The sequence below is a fragment of the Mastigoproctus giganteus genome, chromosome 7, assembly GCF_048544385.1.
Source record: "Mastigoproctus giganteus isolate SK-2022 chromosome 7, ASM4854438v1, whole genome shotgun sequence".
NCBI classification, from domain to species: Eukaryota; Metazoa; Arthropoda; class Arachnida; order Uropygi; family Thelyphonidae; genus Mastigoproctus; species Mastigoproctus giganteus.
This window is the reverse complement of record NC_143581.1, coordinates 108,773,195-108,798,704: the sequence shown is the minus strand read 5'-3', so window position 1 is coordinate 108,798,704 and position 25,510 is coordinate 108,773,195. Positions and strand designations below refer to the sequence as shown.

Genomic DNA, 25,510 nt, shown 5'->3' with positions numbered 1-25,510 from the left:
TATGCTATCTTGAAGATAAAAAAGGAAAGTATTTGTTTCTTTTAACATTTTAAATCTTTAAATTAAATTTTAAATATTTTTAAAAATTTTCGAAATCCTTCTGCTCCGTAATAATTTAGGCGCGCTCTCAAACCTTACATAAAGTTGATATTACGTTTATATTTTAATTGTTTTGGCAAGGAAGGATGTGTTAGAAGAAAGATTAAGTTTGGTTTAAGGGGAATCAATCAGTGGAGCCATTGTTATTTCGAGAAACTGAACAAAATGTGTTTATTTCTGGTTGTTGAGGGGTGGTAGAGATTAGGTAATGAAAAATAGGCGCTTTGAGAGGATACCGCGCTGTAAACATAGAATTATAACCATTGGGCCAATTGGTACCATGTGAGACCATTCAAGCAAGGAAACAGGAAACATATTGGAAAAATAGTGAAAGAAAACGAGATGAAAGAGACTGCGCAATTCCGATCATAACGTAAAGACGCGAAAACCCTACTATGAGAGAGTGGACTCACTATGAGAGAGTGGATATCTGGTGGCAGAGAGACCTTCAGTGGGGCACCTTTGTTCTAGAGTTGTGGGAGGACTGGTGACGCGTTGAAATGGCAGATGAAAGGTGCTGCTGACGAGATCTCCCAGCAGGTGGCAGAGATAAAAAAACAGCAGGTATTTCCATGGAAAAAGGGTTCCAGAGAGAGAGAGAGAGAGAGAGAGAGAGAGAGAGAGAGAGAGAGAGAGAGAGAGAGAGAGAGAGAGATGTGAGAATTGAGAAAATAGAGCCAGGAAATGAAAGGAAAGAAAAAAAATAAATTGTAAGAATGTTCTATCGGCCGAGTTGTTGCAGAGAGAGAGCAGTTATGGAAAGGAACAGAAATTTTCTAGAGAAAAACAGAAAAGAAAGAAGTGATGTCAGAACCGTGGTTTCAAGATAGGCAGTAGTGCAGTATTGGGTGATGGAGAGAAGAAAAAGAATAAAGCTTTAATGAAAAATTGAAAATTCGCATGAGCCGAGAGTGCGCGCTGTATGCAGAAGTAAAGTCCATCACGAAAACTTGTTGTAAGATGGACGAGATGAATGTATTAGAATAAGAATATTTCAAGCATGAGTATGATACGTGCAAGTGGTATGGAAGCTCAGCTTGGGCAAAAAAGTGCCGGGAAATCTTCTGCAGAGTGACGACGTTTCGGAGCAACTGTCATGAGACCAGCAAAAGCCAAGCAGACCAGAAAAATGGAGGCAGCCTTATATGCGTAGGCCGATTACGCCGTATCCAATACGCTCCAGGATCTAGAGACTGTCCTTGGAATTGTGTACGTTCTCGGAGAGTTCCAGATAAGAAATAAGAAAGAAAATTCTCTGCAATGACCGTGAGAAGAAGTAGAGGAACAGAAAGAGGGTTTCGGTGGAATTAGCTATACTTTTGACTGGACAAAGGTAAGTCTAAGTGAGATGTTAATTAAGTTACCATTCCTAATGATTCATACAAATCCATAGAGTAGGGCTGTACCATTAGAGGTAAGGAATAAAGGAGTGATTAATTGATTTAGGTGACGTAAAGTTATGGTTAATTTTACTTGAGAGTGAATGTGGGAGATAGAACTGTTAGAAAGAGAGCAAAAAGAGTTCCTGTGAGGTACAGAGATGGTTCTGAAAACAAGAATAAGAAAATTATTGCTATGGGGAAAAAGAATTCATTTTTTTGATCGCCTCCTATTTGATTATCTTAAGAAAAGAAAGAATACAACTCTGAGACCAATATATTCATTTAAATACTGTGACGAGCTGCGAATCACAATTGAAATGACGATACTGCTGAGCATCAACCTCGCACGTGAAATTCCATTGTGTGAACTGCATTCAATCTTATAGCATGTTAGTAAAATGGCATCTAAGACGCATTTTAGGCTAAAGCCTCAAGCTGCGAGCAAATTTAGACTATGTATATATATTAAGTGCAACAGCATCATTAACATCATCAATAGCATCGTTTTAAGTTATATCTCATATTGTGAATACCTTCATAACGAGTTGCCATGATATTGCACTACTTCGAATAAGTAATGCTTCACCTAAGGAGAAGACTAATGTTACTTATTCTCAGATGGATACCACCACCCAGACGGCACCGTTTTGAAATATGGTATGGGATAAAGTTCTCGGTTATTCTCATACTATCCCTATTAGACTTAGAAAAGAGATAAAGACGTAGGAAGGTGATAGCAGGAGAGGTAGAGGAAAGAAATGCCGTAGAAGGAAGAAAGGGACAGTTGCCCCTTCAACTCACACTCAAAGCTCATATATTCCTCGAATAGGCAACTCTTTCCCAATAGAGAAGATTGTTGTTACCTATTCGAGGAAACTCAGTGGCCATCAGGCCCCCCAGACGGCACCGTTTCAGATCTATTTTGTATATGTGTGGGATAATAACTCGACTATCCAGTTGTCCATAGTAGACTCAGAAAAGCAAAAAGGTAGAGGGAAAGTAATAGTAGGAGTGGAAGAGGAAAAGAAACGGTGTAGAAGAATGAAAGGGACAGTAACTCCTTCAACTCACACCACTCAAAAACTCAAACTCCTTGAATAGGCAACGCTTCCCCAGTGGGGAAGACTGTTGTTGCCTATTCTTGGAAACTCCGGACATCATCTAGCTCCCCCTGGTGCCGTTTTGAATATGGTATGGGATAATAGTTCTCGGTTATCCTCATACTATCCCTATTAGACTTAGAAAACAGATAAAGATGTAGGAAGGTGATAGTAGGAGAGGTAGAGGAAGGAAATGGCGTAGAAGGAAGAAAGGGACAGTTGCTCCTTCAACTCACACTCAAAGCTCATATATTCCTCGAATAGGCAACGCTTCCCCAGTGGATAAGACTGTTGTTACCTATTCGAGGAAACTCCGGACATCATCAGGCTCCCCCTGGTGCCGGTTTGAAATATGGTATGGGATAATAGTTCTCGGTTACCCTCATACTGTTCCTATTGGACTAAGAAAAGTAATAAAGATGTAGGAAGGTGACAGTATGAGGGGTAGAGGAAGGAAATGTCGTAGAAGGAAGAAAGGGACAGTTGCTCCTTCAACTCTCACACAAAATCTCATATATTCCTCGAATAGGCAACGCTTCCCCAGTAGAGAAAACTGTTGTTACCTATTCGAGGAAACTCAGTGGCCATCAGGCCCCCCAGATGGCACCGTTTCAGGGCTATTTTGTATATGTGTGGGATAATAACTCGACTATCCACTTGTCCCTATTAGACCTAGAAAAGCAAAAAGGTAGAGGGAAAGTAATAGTAGGAGTGGAAGAGGAAAAGAAACGGTGTAGAAGAATGAAAGGGACAATAACTCCTTCAACTCACACCACTCAAAAACTCAAACTCCTCGAATAGGCAACGCTTCCCCAGTGGAGAAGGCTGTTGTTGCCTATTCTTGGAAACTCCGGACATCATCAGGCTCCCCCTGGTGCCGTTTCCGGGCTATTTGGCCCTTCTTCGGTGGGTGGGTGATGCAATGATGGCAAAACAGTTATGAAGTATAACTCCACAATATGAGAGATGCCTGATGGTGTACGATGTATTTAGACTAAGACGCATTTAGGGCTAAAGCCTCAAAACTGTTTTGCCATCATTGCATCACTTGGGTACCTACCCACCGAAGAAGGGCCAAAAAGCCCTGAAACGGTGCCGTATGGGTGGGTGGTGGTACCTATCTGAGAATAAGTAACATTAATCTCTCCTTAGGTTACTTATTCGAAGTAGTGCAATATCATGGCAACTCGTTATGAAGGTATTCACAATATGAGACATAACTTAAACGATGCCGCCTTATAAATATTCTGTTTATTCCGAAATGGCTGTGTATTAATGATGCTATTGCATTTAATATATACCTAGTCTAAAATGGCATCTGTAAATCATTATCGCAATTCGACATGGCTGATTCTAACGAACAACGTATGCCTTAAGTATTTGTTTAAATTCAGAAGTGGGCTTCGAAAACACGAAATACTGCGAACAGTATTCTGTGATAAAGCGTTAATCCATGTTGCAGCAGCATTACCATGGTTTTTCAAGTTCAATAACGGCGAAAAACAAAGGAATTAATAAAAGACAAGTGATCACATGTAAAGGTAATGACGTGAAGTTTTTATTTACTGGACTAGTCCAACCAATATTAGTCTACTAAGGCGAAATTGTGAATCATGCATTGTGTCGCGAGGTTCTAGGGCGAATGGATGATTACATTAGAAATAAACGATCAAAACAACGAGAAAATGGAATCTTGTTCCATCATGATCTCAAACATCCCCTAGTGACTCGTCCATATTTGAATGTTGGTGAAAGACAACATTCCTTTGTTTCCGCATCCCTTCCCCCTTGATTTCTGTTTGTGATTTGTCTTTTTTTTTAAACTGAAAGCTCAAACTGAAGGAAGATTTGACATTAAGAAGTCCATTTTCAAAAACACAGAGAATACCGACTGATTCCGAAAGCAGATTTCTAACCCATGCTTCAACTAGTATCCCCACACTGGAACGACGATAGTCTGTCGCAAAGAAGATATATTGCAATAGTGTGTAAGCAGGCTTAATTCTTCCATTTGTGTTATTCAAGAATTTTTAAATAGATTTTCGTGTGTTTTTCTCAAAGTTCACTATCAGGACTGTTCTTCGAGGCACCAAAGCTAATGCATAACTCTCCGATATTCGTTCAATATGAAAGACGTAGATCTTACAAATATAATAGAAATATCTGTTTTACTAAAATAAATTCAGAAAGGGAGTATTAAGTTTAAAAATAATAAGTATTAAGATTGGATGTTTAGTTGTAATGTAAATAGGGTTAAAGTTTGAAAAAACACTGGATTTGGGGATGGGAAATTTATAGATGTATATGTTAAATAGCGGCTAAATGGAAACAAGTAATTTCGAGTAATATAGAGAGCAAATAGAGACAGCGGTCAGCACTAGAGAAGGGGTGCCATTTGAGAACAGGCATGGAAGGGTTGCTGAGGACAAGAACAATAGGACTGTAAAATGGGATTACGAAGCATCTCTTTTGATCTAAGCCACCGTTAGGAAGTAAACAGGAAATTGGTGGGCGTCGCGTCAAAAGAAAACGGCATCAGCGTGGCTGACATTTTGGCAAGTTGGCCATATTTAGCAGAGAATATGTGGACACGAAACGGAGTGTTTTGGAAGTGACCGGCAAACATGAAAAGGTCATACTGCCATGTGAAAAAAATAAATAAATAAATTTGCAGAGAAGGGTTGGGTTGTGCGCTAGGGAGACGGCTGTGGCGAGTTGTTTTAGCAAATAGGAAGGAATGAAAAATTGAACAGTATGGGGATTGGTTGGAGTCCTTGGGGGAGGCGTTTCAAACTTGAGGGAAAAAGAAGAGTTGGGGGGAGTAATTGAGCAAGTGTCCACTCTGTATCTGACTTCTCTGTGGTGTAAAGGGGAGAAAGTCGTGAGTTGAAGTAGATTTTTTTTTGGTGGTCAGAGTTCACATCTCGTGGTAGCAAGATGAAGAAAAAAACGTGCAAGAAGAGAAAGAAATGCATCTAAGGGCAGTGAAGACGGTGGTTAAGTTTAAAGATATGTGAGCCAAAAGGAAATGGAAGAAAGCCTTGTCCGGCATCGGAAGGCAGTGTGCCCAAGAAATGGAAGAAAACCTGTCCGCACTAAGGAGAGCAGAGTGCCCAAAAAATGTAAGAAAGCCTGTCTGCCACAAAGGAAGCCTAAATGCAAGGAAATTGGAAGTAGCAGCCATTCCGGAACGCAAGTCCGTTCCTGTTTTTTTTTTTTTTTTTTCGAAATCCTGAATTCAAGGACTCATAACCTAGCTCTGTAAGGAATTGAGTGAGTCCTTTATAAAAAAAAAAAAAAAAGGAACCTTCTTGTTGTATTAGGCAAGTTAGTTACTAAGGTTGAGATAATTTGTTTTGAATGTAAATGATTATGAAATAACGTAAGGGTGGTAAAGGGAATGATTAAGATAACTAGAGAGTAATTAAGATAGAATGGCTGATCTATAGTGAATATTATTGAGGTAAGGGATACCACCTTTTATACATTTCATGTGTTAAAGGCTAGAAACAAATACAAAAGAGTAATAAGAGTTGAAATGAATTTTACTGATGTAAGTGATAAAAAATTGGTAATGGAAGTGAATGATAGAGTAAAAATTCATGATAAGTAAGATACAAACTGTTAATAATTTGTAAATTGAGAATAGTTGATGAGAGAGAGGTAGTTTGTTTGTTGTTGTTAAGGAGCATTAGCAACTAAGGTCATATTGCTCCGGGATATGCGGTGGTCATTCCCTGACCTTTCCGCATCCTCCGTATTTGGTGGGCACGGGCTCGAACCCCGGTCTAATCAAGAAGCGTATGCTATGCATTGCTGCTCCTTCCCACCTGGCTACGGAGGCGCCAGAGAGGTAGAGTATTGTACTGTAGTATGGTTCAAATGTATGGAAATTGTTATGCTTGTATGTAATTATTTTATTTTTTTTAAAGTAAATGCTGTATATAATGTTCATTAAAGGTTGTAATTTTTTATTGAAACAATGTGTCTTTAATGTTCTGCTAACACCCGCTTTACACACCCTAATATCTAGAATTTTCTGTGAATTGCATCAGATTTGCAGTTGTGGGGTGGTATTGTGACTTTAGTAAGGTTCAAATTAAATCAAACAAAACAACAAAAACAAGCCAAATAATAATTCTATCCCCCCCCCACGCAAATGCTATATCCTTTTAAATACTCTAAGGAGCTTGAAAATAATCTGCTTTTTGGACTATATGACTAAACTTAAATTAGGATTCATGCATAAAATTATACCGAGAAAATAAAATAAGCCTTGTGGATTAAATTTTCTAAATAAAAATCTATACATTATAAATATGCATTCAGTGTATTTTGCACGTTAATTTCTTGAGCATATGTAACTAAGCGACTCAAGTTTTCTCGAATCTCAGTTAAAATTATTCCTTAATAATATAGGTTGGTTCGCTGATAACTGAACTTCGTGATGTATGTTTCTCTTTAGTTGCTCCTAATCAGGAATGCCAGGTACTATGAGTAAAACTGCAAAGGGTTAACCAAAATCCTTCCCCCCCTCCCTTTGAAATTTAAGGTAACCGAACCTTCTTTTACTAACAAATTGGTACTTCGTAGTATGCAACAGTTTTTTTTGGTAAAAGACGATTCGGTTTCCAAAAATTTGAAAGAGGACATTGTTTTTTAAAACTAGGAAACCAACTAATACGTACGCTTTATTTATATATTTAAATAATAATAAAAAACACAAGGATAATCCCAACAGATGCGCTTCATACCTAGATTAGTGGAACGGTTTGTCCATATTTCGTTAAAAAGTGCTTCGTAAAAACAACACGCGTCTCAAAACACCAATTGCACTTTGCGAACCTCTGATTTAAACGTTTCAGTCTTGCATTTCAATTGACAGTAGCTCTCACTCCTGATATCTGGAGTAACCAATGAGAAAGATCCATAACGGAGTTTGATTATCATCGAAAGTCGCAGAACAATTTTCAGTGATATTAGTAAAGACACTGCTTCGGAAAAAGAACTTTGGATTGCACATGCTATTTGTATTCTTTTTACTAAATCAAAACACGCATGTAGTAACTTTAATTTATTTTTGCTTCCAATTGTAATTATGATCTATCTTTTTCTTCACAGCTTCGGAATCCATGGATCACGGATCCGCCTTTTAGGTACGGAACTATCCCACATGGTAACACGGAGGCAGTTCTGAAGAGGAACAAACCCGAACTCTACAGATACATGAGAAAATATAATAAGTCATCGGTACAAGAAGGAATAAGATCTGTAAAAGGAGAGTAAGTACGTTAACTGAATAACCATTCCTCTTTGTATGTTTTAATATATTCCTTGTATATCTATATTTACTATTCAGTAGCGCTCTTTATTGTATCAACATACGAGTACCCGTGGACGTGTCACAACTACGCAGATTAATAATAGACGTAAATTGATAAAATTCTTAATCAAGGATTTTATCAAAAATAATATTAACGTTTCGGTCCATTCTCTTGTTTATCTATTAACTGGCTCACCAGGAAAAACATTTTGACAAATAATATGTTTGAAACGAATTCGAAATGAATGTGAATGTTCTCACATTCATTTCGAATTTTCCAGTGTTCTCTGTTACGTGTTTTTTTTTTTTTTTTTTTGACTCTCCACTCATGCCTCTAATCGTAATTCAAAGATACAGATAACCACAGGAGTTTGAGTCTAGCTTGATCTTGTTTTAAAGTAAGAAGTGGCTACATCTGATGTAGGTTATAATTTTTAGTCTTGTTCAGTAACCTGAACAGACTTCAGTTTTGCAGATGACTCTTGCAACTATTTCAGCAACATGCGTCGATTTGTGTGATATGCCGAGCAACATTTCTCTTTAATTGCCTTATGACTCGTATAATATTCACATGTTTCTTGCAGAGTATGTTTTCACTTTGTAGGGCCCTTGCAGGTTGCACAGTTGGTAGGATCGCTGGTCTCCTGGTTGAAAACAGCCGAGCTCGAGTCACGTCGAAGACGTGATGAATATTATGGCCTTTTTCACAACGTTGCTAGTTACTCGGTCTCAGGAGAAGGTAGCATGGTTTTCTCCCAGAAACTAGGGTTTTTCGTACAACAAACAAAAAATTCGACCTCAGAACACACGCACTTTACAGACATTATAAATCGAGCAATATGGCCTTAGTCGCTGATGCTCCTAAAACCCTACAATAACAAACATTCTGTAGACAAAATGAATGTGAAAAGACCTAACTGACATAAGTTCTGTGTTAGCACAGTGTTTGTGTGCTTGTTTTTTTACCCATCCACTGGCCGAATTTTCTGGTCTCTAGTGAGTATGTATTTTCCCCCTTGGAAACTCTGTGTTTCATCCCGAAAAACAGACAAATGACTATAGAATCACACAGTTTGCAGAAAACATAAGTGACCTTAGTTGCCTTATTGCAAATTCCGAACAATTACCAACTTGAAATGATAACTTGTGCCATATTAAAAAGACTGCTTTGTTTTCTAGAGGCTACCAGGCTCTTAAGCATGGTAGTTAATAATGAACAATGAAATATAGATTTGCAAAAACGATATTCTCCCTCCACGTCCCAAAGAAGTGATATAACCTAAGAATAAAGAAATGCAGGACAGGTTTCAGAAATACTTTTAGAATAACTCCGTATAATGCATACACTAGTTAAATATTTGAATGATGTAATAATTTTATCCCAACATATTGGTGTGCAGTTTGTCTGAAGTCATTTAGCTTTAGTTCTACCGTCCTAACCTTTTGGTAGTTAATTTACATAGCCCAGTTAAAAACCTCTGCTGTAAATCCTCTATAAAATGTTATTGCTAAGCCAGCGTGCATAAAAGTTGCAGTTTTACTCCGTGAATCTTGAGAAGGTTTGGTATTTTAAAATTATGGAACGCACTTGCATGTATAAATCACACTCTTGCATTGTAATGCTGGGCAAAGTGGGACTAATCATTCCTGTTCAGTCTCACATTCTTTACCGGTTCTCCCAATAATGATTTAACAAAATGGCTGCTACTACTGCCCTAGCTGCTTGTGTTTATAATCTCTGATTTTTCACACTGGCCCTCGTGGGTAGCACAGTTGGTAGAATCGCCGTCCCCCCATATACACAATAGAAAAGATATCCGAATTAGTCTCGTCGATGATGAAGAAGGCAAGGGTAGCATAGTTTTCCTCCCGGAAACCTTTCGTCCAGGAATCATTTAAAGACCAGCCTCAAAGGTTGTAGGGCTTGACTTCTGAATTCTCTGGCCACGCATCATTAAAAGAACCGGAAAAAAAGTTTTGGAATGGTCTAGAATAGATAGTTCGGGTTTACCGTGCATTCCCAGCATGATTTACGAGTATTTTTGATAACGAGTTTTGGTGAATGTTTGACGTTTTAAAATAATTGTTTTCATGACAATTATAATTTGTATGTCAGTTTAGGTTCCTCCTTAATGTTGTCCGTTAAAATTAAATATACCTTGTCTCCGACACTTAAATAAAGGAATGATTCAGTTCGTGCATAAGATCAACGACGTCTTCGCAGACAAATGTTGTTTTCCATTGCAAAATACCTTGACAACTCTCCATTTCGCTTACGGTATATTGTAATGTTTGTACCTTTGGCGAGTAAGTTCCACTGTTGCAGTCTTCATCCGAGTAATTCAGCCTTCTCTTTGGGTAAGCCCAAGTCTCTGATCAAGTCGCTTAATTGTTCTTGTTTAATGTAGTGAGGGGCCTTTTCTTTTTCTGGCTGTAGTCCAAATCATGTGAAGTACATGGTTCTGCGACATCTGGTAAAACGATTTCTTCTGTACCTTCATAACTACTTTCAATACCCCAAGATTTACCATGTGGCACTGCCTAATTGTTGATGGGATATTTGGTGCAGTGCTCTTTTTGGAAATACCTCTTATTTTTGTCATGCAGAAATAGCAGTCGTCGAAATGATTCTTGGGCTCGCGCCACACCATAGGGACTGCAAAAGGTAATGCTCTCAGCTTGCCATATAACCACAGCCTTAAGTTCGTTGTACAAGCAATACAAGAGATATGTGGAGAGCCCAATTTTTTTCTTGGTCACCGATCTTGCAGCCGAAGTACAATGAATATGCAACTTTTGTGACATTGTATATTTTCTTCCTCTGAGTTTTTGGAGTTAAGTGTCCACAAACATAGCAGAAGTTGCCTGGATGATTGATGCAAGTTCTGTGCTTTGTCTTCTCCATTTTAACAATGCATTCACCTAAAAACAGTAAAAGCAATTGGTAAATTTGAACAGAAGGAGAATTCTTGTAACGTAGTTTATCATATATTGAACAGTTGAATGGTGTAATAAAATTAATACTTGTCTGGAAAAGTGCATCAAAATCAAAATATACTATATTACAAGAACAGTACTGATGTACTTGCTTAACTAACAAATAAATAAAAAATAACAAAGCCAACCAAAAGTTAATAAGTTTAAAAATTGTATTTAAAACAGTAATGATATCTTTATACAGAATCCAGTTATCTATCTATATCTTAAACCTGAGACGTGACAGGAAATTTTTGTGATTGATTTTAAGTTCTATACATAAAACTTGACCAGAAACAACCATTGATTTGTCGGAGGTAAAAACTGTTTTGTAGTGTAATTTGCACAATTTAATCATATACCCATTGTGATACACGCTCTAATGCTAAAAAGAGTGAGGATACATCATGCATACTAATTGACCTCTTTATTACATACGCTCACCTAATAGCGAGTAGGTTTCCCACATTAGCACTCACAACAGCCTCAATTTGGGGTGACATGGCTCAGCGAGGTGTCAAAAGCGTGCCACAGGGATGCTAAACCACGTTGACTTAACTGCTTCCCACAGCTGTAGGAAGTTGGATGGTTGCAGAGGACTACTCCGAAGAGTTCGTTTCCCCCCTCATTCCGCAAGTACTCATTTGGATTGGATCTGGTGACGCCACCACAGTAAGTCGAGTTCTGGCCCAGTCACATCACATGGCCCACTGTTCAGTTGGAAGAACCTATTCACAGACGAATATACTGCAATATTAAAGGATTGTGTCTCGTCGGGAACCATTTATAGATATGGGGCATCCAAAATATGCTCTACTGGTAACGAGATAATAAATGTACACCACAAAAACCCTCTCTACATCACTACACTCCCTCCTGTTGGTATAATCACCGTCCTTGCGCACAACGGGTGGAAAGGACCTGACTTCGAATCTTTCAATGACACGAGGAATTTTTATGGATCTTTTTTCACAAAATGGCCGAGTTAGTCGATCTCAGACGAGGGTAGCATGTTTTTTCTCCTAGAAGAACGGGTTTTTCCGTCCAGAAAATCGACCACAGAAGACACGCAATTTACAGACATTATATACGGCACAATATGGTCTAAGTTGCTAATGCGTCTAACACCAAACAACATCACTACACAGCCATCCTCATCCTGTATTGTTAATACCTGGCAAGATGGATTTACGATCGTGCTGTATTCCCAGTAGTCTGGTCTTCCCATTGCGTGAAAGCGCCGGAACCGGATTTCTTCAGACAGCTATTTTTTTTCTTCTACTCCGCTACTGTTGACCTTTCCAACCTCCCTCCCTTCCCTCCTTCCGAATGTAGTGGAACCCGTTTCAGTCGTCAGCGGCGATAGCACATCCGTGACAAGACGGCGAATAAGCATTCTGTAAACCTTGTTTTGATTACCACTGTTGTACTAGTTTGTTATTTGATATCACACCACCTACTTTATATCGCATGTTAAGCACGCTTGATACTGTTACTGAAGGAGCAATATTTCAAAAGAACGATAGGCAGGGCTTCAAAAAAAGTGCTCGTCCGTGACAAGAGACAATCTTTTGTTGAATAAAAATCAGAAAAGGAGTTTTAGTTTAATCGTCAGTTTTGCTTATGTAATATCGCTTTTAATTGCATTTGTTTATGACGTAAATAACTTTCTGTATTTTTACTTTACTTATGGAGCCTATTGGGAAATTTTGGCCATCACAAACGCCAGTTTTATCGATTATCTTACTGATTTAATTCTAATGGAACAGGATCAATAAGAGCGATATGATACGCCCGCATCATTTTATAGTTAGCATTTGTAAATAACAGCACAGAAGAAATTATTTTTTTCTTTCATAAAAATGATTCAAGACATACAATTATACCTGTTAGAACTGGAAAAATGGTGGTGTAATGAAAGATAGCTCTAGGTTATGTTTATGTAACGATTCATCAGCTTCAACGATAGTTAAAAGGTAATGCACCGAACAGTGGAAAAAGGAAATTTCTTTTAAAGTGGAAAGAGGAATTTCCATGTCTTCAGCATGACAGTGGTATGGCAAGATAATTTGTTTGTCTACAACTCAAAGCTTTGTGTGACAGTTAATCACGTGTAGTTGTTGGCTTTCAGGAACCATTCAGACATTAAAATTATGTTGCACTATTTGTCAGGCCCATATATTAGATGCATGGAAGTACTAAATACTCAAGAACATCCAGCCCTCGTGGGTAGCACACTTGGTAGAATCACCGTCCTCTCTACACCGGATGGAAAAGATTTTAGAGTGCAGTCGATGACATCAGGAGTTTTTATGGTCCTATTCACAAAATGGCTGAGTTATTCGGCCTCAGGCGATTTTTTCCTCCTGGTAACTCCGGTTTTTTGTTTAGCAAAGAGAAAATCGACCACTAAAATGCTCCTAAAACCCTACCACAACAACAAGAGCATCCAGAAAACAGTGCAACTGCAAAGTATGTCAAAAAGATGGATGAGAAAATATTGGCTCATTGGAAAATATTTTTAACATACCGCAATACTTTTCCAAAAACAACGAGCTATTCATTGATATTAAAATTCTTGTCGAATTAGCAAACTCAATGTTGAAGATTTGGATGAATAAACAAATCAAAAATTAGTGTAAAGAATTCATACACCACATAGCGTATTATGTAAAGAAAAGTATTGCTACCGATATCAGAGCATCAGAATTTGTTTCTATTTTGTTAGATGGCTCAACTGATAAGTCAGAAACAGAAGAATGTATAATTTGTGTAAGATGCATGAATGATGGATAGTGGCCTCCATAGCCAAGTGGTCAGGAGCTGGAGTAGACCGGGATTCAAGCTCCTGACTATTAAATACGGTCGATCTGCTAACCTACACTGGGCCGACATGGCAGATTATGGTCCATTTCCCTCAACATGACTTGTTGGGGAAGCCTCCATCCTGCAGTGGATTAACAATGGCAGATTTATTAATTTTACATAAATGATGGCAGTATCAAAGAGTCATTCTTCGCCATTGCTCCCTTGGAAAATAGTACTTCTTCAGGCTACCTCTACAACATTGACAAAGATCTGAAGAAGGTACACTTGGATTGGAAAAAAAGAAAAATGTCTTGCAGGACAGATGGAATCCCTTCCATGTTTGGAAGTTTTATTAGTTTAGTTAGGAAAATCACAGATTGTTAGAACATGTCACGGTTTAATCATTTTGTAGCACATAACTTGCAATTAATTGTTTTTAAATCACTTAAAGTAGTACCATACGCTGAGAAACCGATCACTGCCTTATTGCAATTTCTATAACAGAGCCAGTACAGTAAAAAGCAAAAGCAGTTAGCAGAAACTGCAATAAAAACTTTTCAAGTTAGACAAATCACACAGTGTACGTTAGTAGTCAGAAAAGTAGGAACGATTAAAGCTGTCATTCATGACTGGAAATCTCTGGTCACACATTTTAAAAGGAGCGAAAAAAAAAAAAAACTAAAAGGTATATTGAAAACATTGAAAAATTACAGATTCCTTAAAAGCCTCCACTTTCTGTATTACTTTTTTTACCGCTGGACAAGCTCTTTTTGGTTTTCAAAACTCTGAGTTACTAATAAACCAAGTGCAGTTTCAGGTTAGCAAGACGTTGGCCAGTCTTAAAGAACTCAAATCCAACCTAGGGACTATGGAAGATCAATTTGTAAATTCAACATCTGTGAATGGGTTGTATAGTGATGTGCAGCTGACTGAAATTGTAAAAGGACATGATAAATTTAAAATATACAGAAACGAAATAATAGAGAAAGGAACAGAGGCCATAAAAAACGATTTAGGAACACAGTTACAGATGACATAGCTGTCAATATATTATCTGTATTATTTTATTCACTCTCTTGACCGAAAACTTCTTTAGAAAGTTTTGGGAATCATGAAATAATAACTCTTGTAACTCACTATAAGCCCCTTCTGCAAGTCAACAACAGAGAAGAGATGGATATAATTGAGAAAGTCTTAGATGAGTGGTACGAGTTCAACGTTTGTTCTAAAAGTTTGTCTTTGAAGGTTTTACTGGCAAAAGCAGCGTGATCATTTTCCTGTTCTCTTCAAACTGCTGAAGATTCCTTTGTTATCCATGTATATACAGCTCCAAGTGAACGGGGATTCAGCCAGATGAACCTCATAAAAAAATAAAATTCAGGTGATCTCAAAAAGTGAAAATTTGAAGAATTTAATGATGATCAACCGAAATGGACCACACCTGTCTTAGTTTAAACCCGAGAAGACCACAGAAATACCACAGTGGTATTCCAATGCAAAAATTATTAAAAATGTTCATGGACATAAACGTCATGCCTCTGAAAGCGGTGTGATCATATCTAAGAGGAAAAGAAAATACATTTAAGTGTACATGGATATATTTGTGTATTTTTCCTTTCTTTATAAAGCGATTACTGTTCACACCACTATATTTTGTGTTATTATGGATTAAATTTCTTGAATATAGATGTTCATTCTCGTGGTTTTATGTACTGAAAATAAAACAATATCTATTTTTAAAATGCTTCAGCTTATTAATTTCAAGTCATTAAGGAACATACAATCAATAATATCTCGGTGGACACAGCTGATATCATTCAAGCGCTTCGGAAAACTTACAAAAGATTTTTCAGCTGGCCCAAATCAGATTCCGCTTAACTCGTAACTTGTGGAAGAAATGCTTTCCACAACTTAAATATATAATATTGCATACATTCAATCTGTTCGTTAAGATTGGTATTTACCCCATTCACTTTAAAACAGTCAATGTTATTCCTATCCCAAAGAGCAGCGCAATCAAGACACTAGAAAATTACCGTCCCATCTGCCTTCTCAACTCGCTGGCAAAAATTCTGGGTTCTTATCATTCACAACCGATTAATGGAATATGTTCAGCACTTCACCTTCTGCGACAGCCAACATGGCTTTACCAGGGTTCGCTCAACTACCACTAATCTTCTCACTATCTGGCAGTAGGTTACAATCACCGTCGATCGCGGGGGACAGGTTGATGTGATCTACACAGACCTTATTAAGACTTTTGACAGTATCCCGCACAATCTACTTGCTAAAACACTGCCACTATGGAATACTTGACCCTCTACTATCCTGGCTGATGAGCTACGGTATATTTCATATCGAAAACGTAGGGATCGAAGAGAAAATCTCAAGGGAATTTTTTCCATCGAGAGGAGTACCACAGGAATCATATCTTGGGCCTAGTTTATTCACCATCTTTGTCAATGATCCCGTGAAACTACATATATTCACGTATCAACAGTCACGATGATGCAGTTAACCCTTCAGGCAGCTCTCAACTCTTTCACTGATTGGGTTGCTTTGAATAGTGTGGAGGTTAATCCTAGGAAATCATTCAATGTCCTTTGCAGCTTCGAGGAAAATTAAGCTTTTAGTTAACGAATATTACATCAAGGAGATGCCGATTTCCAGAGTTGCCGAAAATTACATTACTTTTACCGCTAGATGTGGGTTTGACAAACATGTTAGAAACATTAAACCAAGCGAAAAACCAAATTGGCTTCATTAAACGGCAGACGTACAGATTAAGATCCTCAATGCTTCTATACAAAACAACTTTACTCCCTATACTGGAGTTTGCTACTCCTATATGGAACCCACCATGCATACTTGATACAGCAAATAGAATCGCTGCAGATGAAATTTATCCACTATCTTTCCAGACGTAATCCCATGTTTTACCACAGAATCTTCTACCGGAATCTGTTCTTACTTCAAGCTTTGGAAACTCGAACTGTTGTCCATTTCAAACTGTTGTACCATATCTTCGCTGGTTCAACCCTCCTGCCAGATCTTCTATGCCACATCTTCATGCTCAGCGGTGGCTACTGGACAGAAGACTACATTCCACATCGGTAACTCTAGATTAGAGATATCCAAGAACGCCTTCTTCAAAAGAACATTGGCACTCATGAACAAGTTTGTTTTTGATATGGCTGTGAACAGGAAAGAGTTTCACAAAACTATTTGCAGTAGGTTGGCTGGCTGACGGATGAGTTCTGGTTTAAAGATGTCCTCATTAATTCGTGTTGTATGTCTGTCTGCGCGAGAGGTGTCTCCCGCAGCAACCTGCTGTCCAAAATATATTTTTTATTTCCTTGAATTGGACTGTTCCCGTTGAACTCTCATTGTACAAAGTGGTATTCTACTATTTATTTTTATGTGTTGTAAAATCTTTTTTCTGTTATCTTTTTCCTGCTCTATTATACACTTTAACTGGGCACATGACTGTTGTGTATATTATAAGTTAAAAAATAAAATCTTAACATATATCACTGATAAACAAACTAATATATAAGTAGTTAACGTACTACTTGCTTCAGTATTAGTAGTTACGCAGGGCAAAATCTAACCATAGCAATAAGAAATGAACTGACAAGATCTATCGAACAAACGACTGATATTTTAGGCAACTATCGTACTCTACCCAGGCTGACGTCTGAGTAGTGAGATAGCTGGCTGACTGGTGAGGCAGCACAATTCACAAATACATATCACAAAGGAATACCTAAAATAAAATTTATAGCTCATGCACGTACTTATGAGAAAAGTCCAAACGATATAAAATATTCATTTTCATGATTTTTAAAAATAAAGGAAAAAAAGGGGACCGAAATACAAAGAGTATATGCAGAAGACATCCTCGTTCCATTTGATTTTTATGCTGCAAAATCCTTTTGAAATGAACGATAGCGAAAGAAAAAAAAAATTTTTTTTGACTAACTTACACATATATTGAAAAATTAAAATAAGAATCGGTTTATTCTTAACTTGTGATTGTCCCTTGGACAACGAGATGGTTAGAAGTATTGTGTTTTTTTTTTTTTTTTTTTTTTCAGTAAAAAAAAAAAACTATACAGGACGTCAAACACTAAACGTTGGAGAAACCAATTGCTAATTTACAGTTATTTTACAAAACTCATTATATAAATGATTATTTTAGTAGTTTTATCTGTAAACTTAAAATAAAAGCGTAAGGAGAAAACCAGAGTCGCATTAAAAAGTTCAGGCACGAGTCATTTCCGAAGAACTCGAGGAAGCTTGTAAATTACGTAGCAGCGAATCGTCCAGTGACGATGATGAGGAGCAGTCATCATCACTTGGTGCGTCATTCGTTTGCTGCGCATTGCCCGCAGCTAATGAAGACCAAGCTAATACCCCACAAACTAGAAACGTGGGTTTTAAAATTGTGTCAGTCGAAATGTTTCCTTTAGTACTTGTAAACGTGTGTTCTCGCAGTATTTTTCTGCATCAATTCCCAATTTGTTTAAGAACACGAATGCTCTTGAGCAATGTCGGCTGGATTTTCCTTATACCCGCATCTAGTACGTTTTGGTGAAGGTTCTGTGGTCGCCAGAATATTTATATAAATTTACTTTTTTAATATAAATTTCTGTTGACTTCCACCCTCTGAAGTCATCTTGTGCGCGTTCCTTCCTCAACTCTGAGCGATAATTTATCCAAAGTTTCTGCAATCATTTTAGAATCAAAATCTTTTTGGAGTTTTATGCGTTAACCAGTTGTAGGCAATCGTTCACTTTCCCAAACCCTCCTCTCCAGAATATTGGAACGATTTTGTCATCGCTTTCCAGGGCTGCCACTTAGTATTAGCCAACTAATACAAAGTATTTTGCTGCACTAGCTAAATATAAATAAAATAATAAAAACCAAAGGAAGATTAACATAGTAGACAGAAATGTTTATCTTCAGCCGCAACGACTTTCCTATCTGGTGTGCGGCTGATCTTTGTTGACCCATTTAGTATCCCAAAAAGTACACTCGATTTGATCGAAAATATTTTTGATATTTTCAAAGTCTGAATGAATTTTGTGATATAGGAGCATACATTTAAACTCGACCTTTTGAGTAATTCGATACCTGATTTTTTATCATTGCTTAGCAATACTATATAAATCAGCGTTTCTCAATTTTTTAGTAAGATTCTTCCCCTTCAACTTCACAATTTCTCGTGAGGCATATGTAAATCGAATATATATAAATGTAAATATAAGTGTACATGGAAAAAAATGTGCTATATTCGTATATCATGTTCATTTGGTGATAGCAAGATTCTTAGCGTCTGTATATCCCCTCCCGACAACAACGCAGGGTTACCGTAAAATGCAACTTGTTGAGGGTCTAGAAGCACTAGGAGTTTCCCCCATCTTCGCGTTTGTCTCTGTATCACAGTACTGTGAGGACAAAAATCGATCACGATCTCTGAGATCATGATAGTTTTGTCCAATTCGATGCATTGGATAGTTTTGTCCAATTCGATGCAACTGATATTACAGTCCTCTGTAATATCAGTTGAATGGGTTCCATTCCTTACTGAAATTTGTCATTTTTTTTTATTTCATAAGATACAGCTCATGCCATGCAGTGTCTGGTCAAGCAGATCGTGGCCGGTGTGTTTTGTCCATTCCAGTGAATGTCAAATCCAAGGAGTATGTCTACTTCAACAGGTCCTTTACGGTTGGTTAATCCGATTTGGTTGTTGTGTGTACAGATTTCGGCCTCTAATATATAATTCCTGCGCAAATTTTGAGGAGGCTGTGTACTCCTCTTTACTCTCGAGAAAGTATTGCTCCTGATCTTTGGGGAGAAACCCGATTCTTGTGATTAACTGGCAGCAGAGATCGTCATGAAGGGGGCAGTCATGCACGATATGCTGCCAGTTCTCCAGCCCTACGCAGGATCATCGATGATTCTTAGTGTAATTTTGGATGGTTGGTTGACGAGCCTGAAGTTGTTTCTTTTCTGCTGTGCGGTTTTTGGTGGGGTCATCACTGAAATCATCCAGAAAGGTGCAGGCTGCAACCCTTGAAGAGCTCATACACACTCCTGGCAACTTCAAGATCCAGGGAAAGATTTCATGAGTGCTCACTGTGCTATAGGCGAGGATGATGGTCAGAAGCATTGCCTGGTGAATTGAGTCGAGGATCACTGCAGTGTTAACTTTTTTATTGCATGCGCCAGACGCCTACGTAACCATGGGAACGAATACGGCATTGGAGCTTGAGAGTACTCTTGTTCAGTCCCGTCTGGAGACGGGGCAACCAGCGCAGTATAATTTCTCATTTTCTTTCTCATGTAGTTAAGGAGAAGCCATTTGTTACTGCATGGTAGGATTTTCATTGGCTTCATGTCGTATAAGTTCAATGACTCATTTAGTTACTTTGTGCTACAATTGTCAGGGATTTGGTCATACAGCTAGAATATGTTATCGCACAGACCAGAGCTCCCACTCCTGGGTTTTTCCACCCAGATCTGGGTTTTTTGATTGTCATCTGGGTTGATAGGTTTTTTTCACAAAAATATCTCATTATCTGGGTTTTTTCGGTAATTTTTAATTTTAAGTAACAATTTATTTTTATTTTTTGTAAATACAATAAAATTTAATACATTTAATAACAGTTTACAATTGTCTTAATTTTATATTCTAACAATACTGATCATAATTTGTAATATCTCAAGTGCTTGTACAAAATACTACAAATGTAAAAGGATTTCAAAGTTTTCGCAGGGTTCTACACTATGAAATTACACTTACATGTTCATACATGTAAGCATACATGTTCGTGTTACTAACATGTATGCACAGCCTATTGAGCAGGCGGAAGGCGGTCTTCACTGCACAGTCTTTCGCGATCGTTCGTGGTATTATTGCATTATTTGGTGTGATTTTTACATTTATGCGTGTACTACATACAGTGATATAATAAATTTAAATTGTAGTGACTATTTCTATTTTATGTTAATGGTTAGTGATTTATTTTTTATTTTATAGAACATTTTAAATAAGATAACTGCTAATTAGCCATACCCACAAATTGCCCACAATGTCTGAAACTTGTTCCCCACAGAGAAAGATGAATAAACGGTGGTATACTCAAAATTTTAGAAATGAATGGTTAGAAGATCTGGAATTAAAGGATTGGTTGAAAGAAGACAGTAATGAAAAAGGTGCATCTTACTGTATTTGTTGTGAAATGAAATTAAAGAATGCCTACTATATAGATCGATGTTACTAGCGCATAAAAATACAGTTAAACATAAAAAAAGTGCAAATATTGCTAAGACAAGTTCAACGTTAGACACGTTCTTCACAAAACGTAAACCTACGGAGAATGAAGAAGTAGCAAAGGCAGAGTTAACAATTGCTGCACTCATTTCTGAGCATAATATTCCATTTTCGCAATGTGTTCACCTTATAGAAGCATGTAAGAAAGCATTTCATGATAGCAATATTGCAAAACAAGTTCAGATGAAGGCGACTAAAGTCTCTTATCTTATACAAGATGGCATAGCCTATCATGAAAAAATATACATTTCTAACATATGCAGAAACAACAAGTTTTCAATGATAATAGATGAAAGTACAGATTTATCTTTATCGCAAGTTCTAGCTGTTGTTGTTGTTGGTAGATATTTTGATATTCAAAAACTTGATGTTATAGATGTGTTACTTGACACTGTTTGTGTCGAAAATGGTACTTCAGAAGGGCTTTATCAAGCTGTAAAAGATCTTTTCATAGAAAAAAACATTCAAATAAGTAATCTTGTTGGCTTTGGAAGTGATAATTGTGCCACTATGATGGGTACTAAGAGTGGGTTCCAGTCATTGCTAAAAAAGGATGTACCATCAGTATTTATAATGGGATGTGTTTGCCATTCTTTTGCATTATGTGCTAGTCATTCAGTCAAGGTACTACCATCATATCTAGAAATATTTATAAAAGATATCTCTTGTTATTTTTCCCATAGTAGCAAAAGATTAAATGAGTTCAAAATGATTCAAGATGTTGTAGATACTGCTAAGCATAAAATCCACAAATTAGCACAAACACGTTGGTTATCCTGTGGCAACGTAATAAAAATTATTATTGAGCAGTAGGATGCGTTAGTTCTTTATTTTCAGTCTCAATCAAAAATTGACAAAATCGATGGTGCAGGAAATATTTACAATACTATGATCACCAAAGGAACTAAGCATATGTTGTTGTTTTTAGGATATGTACTGGAGAAAATAAACTGCCTGAATATTGAATTTCAATCTGAGCATTTCACTTACTTCATTCAATGGTTTCAATTGAGTATAAAAATATTCTTAGTTTTTTCATAAAAGAAGAAGTCATTACTTCGTGCAAGCTGGTTGAAATTGATCCAAGCAATGCAATAAATCATAAGCCTCTGAATAAAATATATTTGGGAGGCCATTGTATGGCCTTATTAAATTCAACAACACTTGGTGACAGTGAAAGCAGGTTTAAAAATGATGGTTTAAAATTTCTTGTTGAACTTTGTATGGAAATCAAAAAAAGATTTCCTCTAAATGATGATGGAATTATCGTCAGTCTCAATGTTCTTGACCCAGCAGTGATACATGATCGTGCCAATTTGCCATCCTCAATTTTCCATTTAGCAATGCAGTTCCCTCACCTTGTTTCTGAAGACAAACTAGATCTTCTAGATGATGAATGGAGATCATTTTGTTTAAATCAAGATTTAGATTTCTCTTACAAAACCATCCCTGAGTTTTGGTATCTGTTACGTAATGTAAAAGATGGCTTTAATAATTCTAAATATGAGATTTTATCTAATTTTATGACCAGTCTAACTATTTTACTTCACTCTTCGGCAAGCGTAGAAAGAATCTTCTCCCAAGTAAACCATATAAAAACAAAAGCCACAAACTCCCTTAAACCAGAAACTGTGAAAAATCGACTAATGGCAAAACAGGCGATAAATAGATCTAATCAAAATTGCTATACATGGAAACCTAAATCAGAATTGGTAAAAGAAGTAGGCGCCTCCGTAGCCAGGTGGGAAGGAGCAGCAGTGCGTAGCACACGCTTCTTGATTAGACCGGGGTTCGAGCCCGTCACCACCAAATACGGAAAGGTCAGGGAATGACCACCGCATATTCCCGGAGCAATATGGCCTTAGTTGCTAATGCTCCTAAAAACCAAACAACGAACGAACGGTAAAAGAAGTCATACAAGGAACTTGTCATAAAAGATACGAAGAACGTTTGAAAAAAATGAAAGAACTTCAAAAAATAAATGTGGAGGGAACTGAATGGGATGAAAATTCTGATTACAATTAAATAAAAGATATTTTTGCATGGTAAGTTTTATCTTATTTGTGTTGCTATACTATATGATGAAAACTAGGTTTTTTTTGGGTTTATTTAAGTTGCAATCTAAGTTTTTTTAAAATTTGTGAGTGGGAGCCCTGGCACAGACCCTGTCTGCAGTCACTGTCCAGGTATAGGACACTCCTACACATTCTGTACTCATCAGCGAGAACAACCGATCTGTTCAAATTGTAAGGCACAAAATCGAGCTGCAAATGTAAGGAGTAAGCAGTGGCCAGAATACTTGAATGCACTTAAGTTGTGGTCAAAGAAAGAGCACGGCAATTTGATAAACGTTAATGGCAGATATTGATAATCACTTAATTCTTAATCAGTACAATGCAAAATCGAATGGTAACCTACGTATACTACAGATTAATGCTGAGAGACCAAAATTAGTGGCTGATGAAGTTAGACTAGGGTGCAGCAGAGAGAATATTGATATAGCCTGCATACAGGAACCATACTTAGTGAAAGGTCGGCCTACAGGATATCCACTTTCAGCACGTGTACTCTGTGCAGATGAACCAGACTTAAGAGCTGCAATTGTAGTGTTTAATAAGGACATAGTTATTACTGTTATAAATTCGTTATGCTCTTCACAGATAGTATGCATAGGTGTAAAGTCAGATCTTGAATAAGTCTATCTATGTTACATGTATTGTCATCACTCAACCGACATTAATTTCTACATCAGGTACATGGAACTGGTTCAAATTCGCTTGGGTAGTAATTCAGTAATATTTGCGGTGGATTCTAACGCAAGATCAGTATCGTGGTTTGATAGAATTACAAAGATCGTGGTCGTCAACTAGATCAATTCTTGGCTTGTTGTGCATTGTTTATACAAAATCTACCAAGTTCAGATAGTATTTTCTTCACTGTTAATGGAGAATCACATATTTACTTGACAATCTGTGACGTAAGGGCAGCAGCTAGTATCGTGGACGATTGGCGATTAAGAGCAGACTAGGTCTGCTCTGATCATCGGTCCACTGTATTTTCTGCCAGGGACATAACAAAACTAGCTCCGTCTCGGGAACAGTTACGACGATTTGCTATCGAAAATGCAAAGTGGAACAGCTTTGATGAATATATTCATGTCCGACTTGGGCATCTGGGTATTGGGGCATTCAGTCAGATGTCTGGATAGAATGCAGTGGAGTTACTTCAGCGCTCTCTCTTTGAGGCTTCCAGCATATCTATGAAGCAAAAGAAATGTAATAGGATTCCAGTTAAATTGTGGTCTGGTGAGTTAAGCCAACTTCGGAAGCAGGTTCAAAGAAGTAAGCATAACAATGGGAAGGAGGAAGTTAATGTACTTAAAGTAGAGTATCAGAGGATACTGAGTGCATACGGTGCGTATGATATCGAAATCAAAATTAACTGCCTGGAGAACGTTGGTTAGAACAGTGGGCAATGAGAACCCATGGGGAATTGTATATAAGCTATGTACTGACAAGACTAAAATATATAATGGAGATACAGCATACTCTATTGGAAGTGTTGACCAGGAAAGTACGAGTTGGAGAGAAAGTATGTATGCGATTTTGGATCATCTGATTGGAGATACTATTCTGAACCAGACGATGAGGAACAGATGTTGATGAAAAGGCTTAATCATGCTTACTGTGGGGTATATGACGAGGATCCCCTTAGCCTGATTGAACTCTGTGATGCAGTGCAACACATAAGGAACAATAAATGCCCAGGGATGGACCTCATTGAAGGCGAGGTCATTAAACGGGCTCATCGACTGATACCAGGGATCCTTCTTGAAGCTTTTAATAGCTGCCTGCGTGACGGGGCCTTTCCATCACCATGGAAGGATGCCCTATTAAAGCTGATACTAAAGGGACCATCTAGGCCAAAGAATGATCCACGATCTTATCGACCTATTGCCCTCCTCCCTGGATTAGGAAAGGTGTTTGAAAGGATGCTGGCGAGAGGGATTACTGACTATACTGAAAAAAAAAACTTAGGCTGGTCTGGCAGACAATATGGTTTTACTCCAGGTCGTGGAACAGAAGATGCGCTTCGGGCATTGCGAAACTATATATTAGGCTCGAACAGTAAGTAAGTCCTTGGAATCTTTATTAACTTTTAGGGAGCTTTTGACTCCATTCAATGGAGCAGCATTCTTATGATGTTGAGACTTGCAGGCTGTTAAACTCAGATCTTTAGGGTGGTAAAGGACTACTTCACGCACCGTGCAGTGACTGTTAAGTCGTTGGTTGATTCTATTATAGGAGAGGTGACCAGGGGATGCCCACTAGGATTGGTTTTTGGACCACTAATGTGGAACCTAGTTTTGGAGGACTGGTTGCGTAGGGACTTCGAGCATACAGAGATGGTGGCATATGCCGATGATCTTGGGTTGCTTATTGAAGGTTATACACGGTTGCAACTAGAAACCAGGTCACAG

The 25,510-nt window shown here is 37.7% G+C and overlaps 1 protein-coding gene across 3 annotated transcripts in view; it reads left to right on the top strand.

Moving 5' to 3' along the window:
- The window catches only part of LOC150083141 (glutamate receptor ionotropic, NMDA 2B-like), a 223,924-nt gene that overhangs the window by 178,709 nt on the left and 19,705 nt on the right, over window positions 1-25,510 (top strand). For all 3 annotated transcript variants that reach the window (XM_090377835.1, XM_090377834.1, XM_090377836.1), the window contains one exon: window positions 7,703-7,863. In XM_090377835.1, the coding sequence (XP_090233961.1) occupies window positions 7,703-7,863 (161 nt within the window). The remainder of the gene's footprint in view (window positions 1-7,702; window positions 7,864-25,510) is intronic.